General features: G+C 37.2%; 1 protein-coding gene across 1 annotated transcript in view; it reads left to right on the top strand.

The window, feature by feature from the left end:
• Positions 1–12,116, top strand: part of PLXDC2 (plexin domain containing 2) — a 283,797-nt gene that overhangs the window by 139,944 nt on the left and 131,737 nt on the right. Inside the window, exon 3 of the mRNA XM_059818461.1 lies at positions 10,345–10,491. Coding sequence (XP_059674444.1) covers positions 10,345–10,491 — 147 coding nt within the window. The remainder of the gene's footprint in view (positions 1–10,344; positions 10,492–12,116) is intronic.

The raw sequence follows: 12,116 nt of genomic DNA, 5'->3' as shown, positions 1-12,116 counted from the left end.
CCTCACCTTGGAAATCAAAGTGATTTCTTAAATACAGTGCAGAAGTTTGTTTCTTACATAAACATTCAATTAAGGGTGGTATACATCTGTATACTGTTCTAATCATGTATATTAATTCATATAAAATACTAGGCTACTGTGATATTTATGAAAGGTTGGAGTCTGTAAAGGTGGTTTTCTTTTTTAGTTGTAGCTAATACTGAAATGGAAGGTGAAATTCAGCTCCCCAATTTGGATGCCTAAGTAGATGAAGGATGCGCAAGTTCTTGCATGTGAGGTAGACTATCCTATCACAGATAGTGGAAATTTAAGGTGAAATTCAGTTGCCTAGCTATGGGTGTCTGGTATCTTTTTAGGCACTGTGGTTATAGTGAATGGTCTGTTGCTCCTCCTGTAGGATAGGAGTCTGCTGTAGGTCCTGGATCATATCTGCAAGTCTCAAATGGCTCTGGGTTCCTCCTGTGTTTAGGCAACTGCATCTCCTCCATGGTCAGTACAGGCAGTGCAGTCAAGGTGGGTATTCAGTTTGCTCTAAAGTGGACCTGAAAGCTTGCTGAGCTGAGCTAACAAACCTTCATTGACAGCATTTACTGGGTCTGTGGTTCTGACAAAGGAGCTTAGAAACCTAGCTCTTATGCAGACTGCTGTACTGAAGTGTCTAACCTGCAAACCAAATACCGCCCTGCTCAGCTACCTATTTGTTTATCTAAATTTGAAGTGAAAAGGCCAACGTTTTTATTTTTTTTTTACCAACAACCAATTATATCAAGCAAAATCAAAATGGCCCATTTCTGGTCAGGGTCAAAATGTTGAGAGTCTTCCTCACTCTCCCCAACCACACACACAAAAAAAAAAGATTGATTTCGAATGCAAGTAAAATCTCATGTCTTCATCTTTCTCTGTTTTTCAGTGGTTAGCAGGCAATGTACATGTTTGCCATCACTTTTTTTGCTTGAAATCGTGAAAAGATACCCTTCTAGTAAAAAGTAATTCTGTAGCACCTTGTGTTTTATCTTCTAGTGTCCTGCATTTAGCTGAAAGCCAAAAATGGAAATACAAGTTTATAAAACTTTTCCCCTTTGGATCACTCTACTCTTAAAGAGCAACATAGAGTTGGAAATGACACACAAGAAAAAAATAGCATCTATCAAAAAGAAAAGTATGTGTTAGTATAACTTTGAAATATTTGAGAATATTGGATCAACTGGACACTGGGTTAACTTGAAGGCAGTAGTGGTTTTCAGAGACAGCAGAGGAAGGCTATTATTTAGCATGTTGATCTTGTCTGAGTAATTGCAAAGTGCTCAGAGTATCCCCCAGAAAAGAGCAAGAGTGCAGATCCTGCAGAAAGCTTGTTTGAAGCCTGATGGTATGCTAAGAAAATGACTTGGAAGCACCTATCTAGCCAACATGTGCCTCATCAAGCATCTCAATTAAATATGATGGCTTACAGTTGTGGCACTTACATTAGAGACCTCTCAAGGGATTTATTTATTTTTTGAGTGTGACTGCAAGATCAGGTAAAGAAGCATTTGTGTGACAAGTCCTTAAGAAATGTGGCTGGTGAGAACAGTTTGTTAAAATTGCACATGGAGTTCTTTTCAATATTCTTCTATGGAATATCCTGACTGAACTGCTGTTACATATGTCTATAGAAAAATACATGTGAACAAAGCAAAATGCATAATTTTTCCAAAGCAGAGAGCAAGCTTTCCAAAGAGCAGTAGAAATCAGAGCTACTGCTTAACCACTTCAATCATGACTGTCTTATTCCTCTAAGACATGAATGGTAATTTTGAAATTTTGCATATTGATTGTGGATTTCAGCCAGTCCTACGTTTCAGTAACTAAAGATTCAAGTGTGTTGTATATGAGAGACAAACTAGAAAGTGCTGTGGTTAAATAGACCACCAGTTTTGGTTGCAATCTGTTTAAACAGGGTGTTCTCCAGAGAAGTCGTGCTGATGCGGTTTGTCCTTTAATGTCCAGGCTCTGCAGCGAACATGTTGCTGTCTGGCTATATGCTGAACAGCACAGCTTTGGAAAAGACAGATGCTGAATGAGGTGAATATAGGACACCTTTAAAAGCTTCAAATTAGGCTTTATCCCTACAGCTAAAAAGCTACCGCATTAATAAACTCGTGTTCCTGCCTGTATCAACTTAATATCAGTCACACGTGTTCTTACAACTGATTGCCCTATGATTTCAGCTATGAGCCCTGATGGATCCCTAAGACACAGTATTAACTGCTTAGGAATTACGGCACACACCAGTGAGTGTGGAGGCAGCTTCCTGCGCTGTCTTTCATAAAGCCCTGATCAACTAGAAACTACACCTGCTAATATTAATTTAACCCTCCAGACCTGTAACACTTTTCATCCTGATTTAGATTTGACATCATCCCTCCTCATGTGAGGCCTCCAGGCTGCTGGGTCTTGGTTGCTCTGTTTTCTTCCTGTCTCTTCTAATAGGGAAGGGACAAAGAATGGGAAAACAAGGATGAATTACCCATCCCAGCTTCTGAATATGCACCAGAGGAAGAAATAGGCTACAGGGAGTTTAAAGTTGCTCTAATACCTGGATTAAAAAAAAAAAAAAGGGGAATAATATTAAACTGAACTTGTCATGTATTGGGGGGGCGGAAAAAAATTGCACGTGTGGCTGTAAGTATGTAAAAGTATATACACTCAGAAATACATTGTTGGTTATATTCCACAGAAGAAATAAATCTTTAAAGGGCTAAAATACTAAATCTTTAAAAGCTAACTTGACAAAAATGTAATTATAAATGGCATTTCTGGAGTCAGGAGCCCCCAAGAATGAGTCTGGTAACAGACATGGGGTCATAACCACTGACGTCCTGTAGTCTAGTCCTGGCAGTTAGCTTTTTATGTTTAGAAAGAGACATTTTCAGAGTTTCAGTTTTATGAACACTTTGGTCATTTATAAATATCTAAAAATGAGAAAATAAACTCCATAACATGTTTCATAATTACACCAAAATCAAATTGCTGCTAGGTGTTTTCATGGTCATTTTATTGCAATGGTTCCTATTATTTTCTTTTAGTGGAGAGGATGCTACGGAGCAGTTAATAAAGGCTTATTTTGAGAATGTCATTTCTCAAACTCCCGCTGCAGCAAATCAGGAGCAAAACTGCATAATAAATATTTCCCTGCTGTAATTGGTTTTTGAATGACTTGGTGATTTGGCTTTTTTCCTCTCTTAAGTAAGGCATTGCAGAGACTTTTGCTCTTTTGAAGCTTGTCTCTTGTGACAAGACAGTCCAAGGGGCTTTGTAAGACCGCTGTAATGACCCCTAAATAGGCTGACAGTTTTATAGCAGTCCCCAAGAGGGAAGCTTCTTTTCAAAAGCAGCTGAATATCATGAAAAAGGCAGTGGCTCCATGTTGACTTTTCACAAAGCTGGAAAGTCTAAACGGCTTTTTGGATTAATAACAGGTTCATGGCATTCTTCTCTGCCAGACTGTCTGTCAGCATGTGTGACTATCCATTATAGGTGCTGTCAGGCACTCAGAAAAGTGTGGTTTGAAAACCTGGGAGTTTAAGAAGTAGAGCTGTGTAAAGCCTTGTGTGTACCTATGGGTGACAGCTGTGAGCTAAATGCTTTTGTTTCATCCCAGCTGATGACATCATTTAGTGCTTACAATAACAACCTCCAGATGTAAATGTGTGAGATTCTGGGCCAAGTGATTTCCATACTGGCCCTAGTGAAAACCTGTGTTTGAGGACTCCTGCACACACACAACAGGCTTTCAGGACTCTGCAGAGCACTCATGTAGCCTCTTCTTGGACAATATAGTGTGAGATTAAGTACTTAATCCCAGTGCACGCAGACAAAGGATTTCCTCCTTTGTTAGATTGAGTTCCCCTCATTCATTAGACATGATATTAGCTGTTAAAATGGATTTTGCTAAGGCTTGTGTAATCAATGGGGATGTTTGAAGGCTGTCTTCAGGTTTCTGCTGACTGTTGATATGGAATATGTATGCTATGTCCAGATATATATAGCCTAAATTCTTCCCACATCAGCTATGAAAAAAAAACCAACAAAAACCCCAAAAACCAAAAACAACCAGAAGAACAGACTGTGGCTTTGTCATTGTGAAAGCAGCGAGGCAGCTTTGTAAATTGTATGTTTCCTCAGTAGAGATTCACACAGAACAAATGCTTTTCTTAAGAAATTGAACAGCAGAGAGTTTATCCTTGATACAAAGCGCTTATGAAATGAAATCGGTACTTCTGATCATCAGAGAACCACTCGTAACAATTGAGCTTCCTAAGTAGCAGCCACTATATATATCCTCTGCAAGACTTTCATGTGGTAGTTCACATGTGACTTATCTACTGAAATTAGAGCTTTCATGTTTTGAGAGGCCAGTTCAAATTAAGTATTCCTTAGGGTTCTGTGATAATCAGATCCTATAAAACTGTAAAATTGCATCATAACATTGCTATGTTATGATTATAATTAGAGTACTTTGTATTAAAATGCAGTTACACAGCAGCAGCGTGCGAAATGGCTCTTTCTCCATTTTTCTCCGGCCTTAGTCTTGCCGTTAGGACCCCATCTCAGGACAGATGATCTTTTCTCATACTCTCTCATCTCCTCTGCTAATGGCTGTTAGACTGGGGATCTTCTCCATGTATCCTTGCCACACACCCCTGCCTCATTCAGCACCTGTCTAAAAAGAAGGTAAAAAAAAAAGGCCATTCAATTGCAACACCATACACACATGCTTCCTCTGCCCTGGTAACACAGAGCGTGATCGTGCATCTCTCCCACCCCTTCTCAGCGCCCAAACACTTGCTGGCTGGGAGAGGCTTTCCCTCGGCTGCGATGCAGAGCCTAGCTCAAGTCCTACACGAGTTGTCGTTTCTGTTCTCCTCTCCTGTGTTGTTTTTAGCTGATGCTTACTAATAATATTCAGAAATCTAACAAAAATCTGAAACAATTCAGAAGTCAATTTTAGCTGTATTTTCCTGTCAGGGTAGGCAGAGATACGGTAAGAGAATAACAAGCATTAAGTGAGACCGGGTAAGAGTACAAACAGTTTTGAGGAAGCTGGTTTTGTTGTATGCATGCAGGGCCATCTTGTTGCTGGCTTATTTTAATAGAAAGGGTGTTCTTTTTTCTTTTGCAAAATGAATTGCCAGAACTGCTTTTCTTCATTAGGGAAATACTTTTAATTGCTGGTTCATTCCTTCCTCTAAATTTCTCAAGAAGTATTTTATTATCTTTGCTATCTCCCTGAAAAGTAGTATATTTTTAAATATATAATTGCCTGTTTTCTCCTTACAATGTTTCCATTTTATTCTACAAATGCACCTTTTAGAAAGTATAATTGTCTGATTAATTTCATAGGCTATTCACCTATAAATGCTCATATTATAGTCAGAGTTAAAAATGACTTTCTGAACTTAGTATTTGGTGACAAATTTCCTCAGCACTAGTTTTTGGGGCAAATACCAGCCACACTTTCAGTTAATTTAAAAATATGCCTAGTCTGTGAGTTTAGCAATATTTAGGCAATTTGTTAATGTGTTTTATTAAAAATCAGGTGCCAGACCTTGCTTTTACAGTGATAAAATTAGGCATCTGTAAACTCTAACTCCATATCCTTGATGGCTTCAGAGTTTGTTCGTTGTGGTGTTGTCTTAATGGAAGTCTGAAAATGCAATTTCAATAAACAGAATATTTAAAGGGACCACAGTTATCAAATTAAATGCAGTCTAATTGTCTTCTGTTGCAGCTGGCAATAATTCATGACACTTAATCACAGGTGTTTGAAGATGAGGAGCCTTGGATTATTTATTTATTTATTTATTTATTTATTTTTAATCAGTCATGTTACAAACATTCTCTGTGGACTGGGAGAAGGCAACCAAAACTTAAGCTACCAAAATGTAACTGCCATTTGGCTGGCTGATCTATAATGATTTGTTTTGCCAATGTCTTTCTCTCTTCTTTCAACTATGGAGAAACTAAGTTTCTCTACAACATACAATTGTGCAACAGCAGAGCTCATTCCTGGATGTGCTTTTTCTCTGGTTGAAGTTACTAGTTTGCTTCAGTTATAGCCTTACAGATATACATGTGGCAGAACTTTTTGTTCAGTAATGTCTGTGGTTTGGATCCAATTGGATCCAGTATTTAAAGGCAAAATATTCAGGTAGTTGGATTCAACAGAGGCTCTTATTCTTGGCCTAAATCTTGTTTGACAACATCCTCTGTCTCCTAGAGATTTACAGTACCTTTCAATTTCTGTTAAAGAAAAAATGTGACAGGAAAAGAATTGAACCTGTGAAGTCCAATGCTTACATACGCGATTGCATCATCGTTGAATCATGATGTCTTATTTCATTGAGAGATAACTTTATTGTTTCATATCTGTTTTGGTACTATTTTCATGTACATCTTTGGCCAGAATCCCAGTTAGTAATTTGAAAGCTTTACAGAAGTGTAATGTATTTGTTACTTTTAAATATCACGCATAGTTACATCATACTATCTTGATTGCAACAGCTCACCTCACACATTTGAAGCTTTAATCTATTAAGGGACAGCAGTTATTGAGGAAACAGGTATGTGATGTTTGGACTGTATTTGGGACTATCTGTATGTGTAATGTATGGAATGGATGTTCAGCCATTGAATTTGACAAATACTGAACACCAAGAATTTAAAGAAAGCTTAATCTTTAGTTGTGATGAGCTTTCATGAATAGTGCATGCATTCAGGTTTCCTAAGAAAATGCAGTTGTAGTTGGAGAAGTATGGGAATATATTCAAGGTGTCATCAAACAATATCCTTCGTGAAAACTGTAAGAAATTAATTTTCTTTACAATCTACAATAAGATGGCAACTCAGTATTGAGGATTGTCTCAGGTTAAAAATAACTTATTTCCCCAAAAGGGAAGAGTGATGAGAGAGGTTCTAATAAATATTCCCTTTATACTCACAAAGGTTGCCAACAGTAATCCTCATAGCTGGTGCAAAAAATCTCTGGAAAAATCCTTTGCTTAAAAGCTGTACTTCTCAATAGAAGAGAGGTGCTTCCTACTTCATATATGTGTGGTGTTTGGACAGAACTGTAGATCTAGAGGAGCAATGGGAAAAAACACTCATATCCCCAAAATACCTGGAAAACAAACAAACAAAAAATTTTCTTGAAGTAGTAATGGGTACGTTCTCCACTTTCTCTGCATGTTCTTTCATTTGGTAACATGGTTCTATGTCATTAAAAGTTACTATGAAGTTTGTTTCTCTTCATATTTGTATTTATATATAATTCTACCCATCTGCAGAACTTGACATCTGTGTGTCGTATAACTATTGCAATTATTTTCTTAATTCAGTAGTTTACATGCAAATTCAGCATAATTTCTGAATCATTTTTCCATCTTCTTATGCATACAGTACCTTTAGGGGATGGAATGTATTATGAAGCAGGTGCAATCAACCAAAGCCCATAAAGAGCTCTGTCAGAATGGAAACTCATAGGTATCTATTGATACCAATAAAATGTTTCTCGACAGCTGGGAAATTTATGGAAGACTCCAACAATTTCATTTCCATGGTAACGCATGTTAAAACTATGAAGGCAGAGACTTGGAATACAAGCATGGATCCTAACCTTACTAAGAGCTCGAGCTGCTCAGGCCAACTTCAGTAGTTAGCTCTGTGATCCTTCTTGTAATCATATTGTAAATTTACAGGTAGGATTAACAAAAAATAGGCTGTGAGAGAGAAATATTTAATGGTACATTCATAAAATACATCTGCATGAAGGTTACGAAGCTTTTCCAAGAGCAAGAGGAATTCTGATTTCTTTCTATCATCCAAGTAGTTATTAATTTATTTCATTCCAGAAGTATCTAAGGTTATTTAACTTGAATTAAAACAGTAAATGAGACTGTTTTACACAAAAATTGGTAGTTGCTTATACATGAGTAATTCCTCACACACTGGCAAAATTGTTGAGCTGAAGGCTATAATTTAAGTGTTTGATTTACAAGATGTATGATGAGTCTGCTTTAAGCATGGATCAAGATACCATTTAAAGCATTCTTACAGAGCAACCAACTAGGCTCAGTGTTAGAGCCTTCTAGTTGAGGAGGTAGTGGCTTAGCTACTAGTAATTAACTGGAATAGCTTTATTAGTTATGAAAAACTGGAAATGCAAAAACTCTGCACAGTTTTAACTATAGCTTAAGTATTGCATGTCTATCTGAAACAAGTTATTTTGGTAACTATTTCTTCTTCTTTGTCTCTCGGAGCTCTTTCCTTGAGACTTTGTGATGCTTTAAATGTAATTTTTAATTTCTATGGAATTTCTGTCAGAATGGTAAATTAGACTGGGAAAATATGTCTTTGTTGTCAAAATCTTTTAATTTACTGTACCTCCTTTGGATACATGACAGTAATAACTTTCTGTTGACCATTAAAAAAGAAAATAATTTGGTAAGGTGGATGGCTTTTGTCATCTTTCTGACAGTATCGTTTTAATTATGTTTACTTGTGTGACTAACCTAGAGCTGCTGAAGTTGTTAGAAGTTGCTTCAAAAGTGTCACTGAGATTTACTGGGCAAGTACCTCCTGGCATATAAAGTACAGCAGCAGATGTAGAAAACATCAAGGAGAGAATAACCTGATTATATCTGCAACAGCTTAAGTAAAATGCATCAGCAATGGTGTTAATGTAGGATGAAATACAGCTGAAACAGGATTTATGGCCCATACATTTAACCTAGAACATGAACAGCTTCATCTAGAATATAAGCCCTTGCCAAGCATATCTTCAGCTCAGGACCACGTTGGTAGGAATGGGTTGTGTATGTTCTGGGGAGTGGGTTGTGGGGAGGGGGTGTCAGGTCTGCACAGCAGTACAGCATGATGTGAGGGTAGTCCCACGGTGCTTGCTGGGTATGGGAGGTGCTGCAGGAGAGGAACTTCTCCATCACCGGGGGTAATTCTACATTCTAAGTCCACCCCTTCCATTTTCTATGTTACTGTTTATTTTCTAAGTTTATTCTAATTTTAAAACACTATCATTGAGGCTTGTTTATTTTGCTTTGGCGCAGAGGAGAAGGAAGGGAAGAAAGAACTGAGAAACACCAGCATGTACTTCTTTTACAGTATTACTTGTAGCTATTCAGCAGAGAGCTGTCAATACTGTTGATTTAAATATTTTTTGGTTACAACAGCTTGGGACTAGTTAAGGAAGACTGGGAATCTGGGATGTATTTTATCTCTCACCTCAGACCATGCACTTTTTTTTACTTTCACTGTCTTAGTTATCTTTTAGGAAGGTACAGACCATCATAGCTACTGACCTTGACAGAAATTTTTGAATTTCTTATACTTAGTTTTTTAAACATTTACTAAATTTTGCATAATAAGATTTCAAAATTTTACTTTTTTTATAGTGCTAAATGTATCTGATTTTAAGTGTAAACTGATTGCAGTGAGGTTGAGTGGCATACAGAGTATTTTGAGTGTTGGAGTCTCAGCTTTGTCATTAAAATAAGCGGACGTTGCGAAGCCTTTGACTGTCTTCTGAACCATGCACTTGATTGTGGAATTGGATATCTGCAAGCAGCAGGATTTGATGGACCACTGGCACAATCTCCCATGGCACGTGGGGGTTCATGTATTTTACCTCTGAATTTGCTGTGACGTGAGCATGACAGCAACTACTGTCATTTTAAAGACCATGAGAACTAGGAAGCTTTCTTCCACAAACATATATGTATTTGTGTCTTTCTGAATGGCAAATGTACAGTAAACCAATCTTCTGGAGATTTAAAATTAAATAGCATTGTAAGCCTGTAGCTATTAGGAAATTTTGGGATGTTCTTATAAAGGGTATTCTAGTAAATTAAGTTTAGAAATGTTAAAAAATACAATTTTTTTAAGGTGTTAGCTGTGAAGTACTGCTCATCGTTTTGTTAGAGCATGTTACAGGAACTTACTGGTCATCTTGCCTTGAAAGCCATCAACCATTTTGCCATACATTTCACTGATGTGGTTACAGGGCCTGTATGATTGGGATTTGGAGATAGTGAACATTGTAATTATAATATAAGATGGTTGCATGAGGTAAGTGTTTGCCTTGCCGACTGCTTGTGGTTAGGAGCAGAGCTGTCTTCTGCAACACATTTGCAATTTCTAGTTTTTTCTTCATTGTTGACTTGCAGTGTAATCTTTTCTGCTGCTCTCAGGAGCAACAGGACTCAGTATTTCAAGGGTGAGTTTTATATAAAACTAAGGCGCATCTTCCATTCTAATTTGTATTTGGTGTGTTTTTTTTCCCCCTTTCAGGAGGATACAGATCATAATTATTATACTTCAAGGACGTACGGCCCATATGATTCTACCAGCCGGGATTTGTGGGTCAATATAGACCAAATGGAGAAAGATAAAGTAAAGATTCATGGGATCCTTTCCAATACCCATCGGCAAGCAGCAGTAAGTTATTATATCTTTTTCTTCTTTGAATGACATGGATATTTTTCACCAGTGACCAACACAGTATTATTACTAAGTATTGTGATTACTGTTCACAGAGCTTTATCTTTGAATTTTATTTAAGCTATGAAAGTCTGCACAGAGTTGCTATCAAATGATTCGAAGTTGCCTTTTTGCACCTGCTATAACAGTCCTTCAGAAATGCCTTTACAGATATATTTAAAATTCACCTCTGTTTTTAAGGATCACAAACTATCAAAAAATAAGCTAGTTGTGTTGCTGACATTGGAGGGAATTTTACCATTGACTTCAACAGCAAAAGAACTGAGTTCAGGATTAAGTTGCTGAGGTTTAAGTCTCCCATGGAGTATATCTGTGTTTGCACTTTCATTTTGTACGAGGTGTCACACTTACTTTTTCTTTTGGGAGAGCTGATAAAACTCATGAGAATGTCATATATTAACAGAAGTGATAGATGGGATCATAGTTTCGGGGTGCCAACAAATAGATATCATAGAGTGTAAATACCAGTCTTATTTAACTTATTGTAATCATACTGCCTGGGAAAATGGGTATGAAAATAATGGGCTTACATGCATGATTTATAGATTGTATTCTCAGATCTCACCTGTGGCTGGAAACTGCATATATAGAAAAGCCAATATTAGCACAAATTAAATACAGAAAATGACAACACAGAATTGTGGTTCATAAGATTCTTGTTTCATCCATTCGCCCACTTAGTGCCAACACAAAGTCCTTGGGTTTTGCCAGTTTAAAACCAAATTCTAGTTAATGCCTTATTTAAAAGTTGAACAATTTTTAAAGATGCACGTGTGTTTAACAGTTTTAAAGCTGAGAGAAAAACCAAGTTTAATTCATCTTTTCTCTCAGTTTATCTGTTATCTCCCTGGCACCAGCCAGGTGACTGGCTCAGAGGAATGTAAGAGGCAGCAAGAAGAAATACTGTGGTATTTAGCTCATAATACAAAAAGCAGAGTGGGGTGATAAATCCACTACATGTGACTAGCAGAGAGTCCAATACATAAAATATATTCCTTATAGCCAAAAAGACTGTAAGAAGCCAGGGATAATGCAAATTAAGGTGTTCAGGCAGTTATACATCTTTGGGGCAGATTTAATAAAATACTGTATCACCTATTTTCTTAAGACAGTTTGTTTCTAATGAGAAAAAAACCCAAGGGTACCTAGAAGTGAGAACCTGTATTGTCTGCCTTGCCATCTTCATCTGGGATCCTGGTGCTCTGTGTTGAGGGAGAGAATGGAAACATGCAAAAAAAAAAATGTAATAAAGGAATTAAAAATACCTATATAAGGTAAAACATCTTTCCCTAATAAAAGTAATTTATGAGGCTTGGGAACTAAACATTAGTGAAATTCCTTTGAGAAATTTTAACCTGTTGCTTAATGATTAGTGAAGATGACAGCCTTCCATGTCTTTGTTCTAAGCACTTTTGTTTCCAGTTGGATCCCTGAGATTATACACCTAAACATGTCAATTCCAAGGGGGACATTTTGTTGAAGTTGTTGAACCAGAGGTTTAAAATGAAACAATGCTTTTGTTCTGGGTGTGGGATCAGTGTGGAGGACCGCTCAGCATGGCA

The sequence above is a fragment of the Gavia stellata genome, chromosome 6, assembly GCF_030936135.1.
Source record: "Gavia stellata isolate bGavSte3 chromosome 6, bGavSte3.hap2, whole genome shotgun sequence".
Lineage (NCBI taxonomy): Eukaryota > Metazoa > Chordata > Aves > Gaviiformes > Gaviidae > Gavia > Gavia stellata.
Note: the sequence above shows the minus strand (reverse complement) of the source record. Positions and strands in the feature narration are given on the sequence as shown.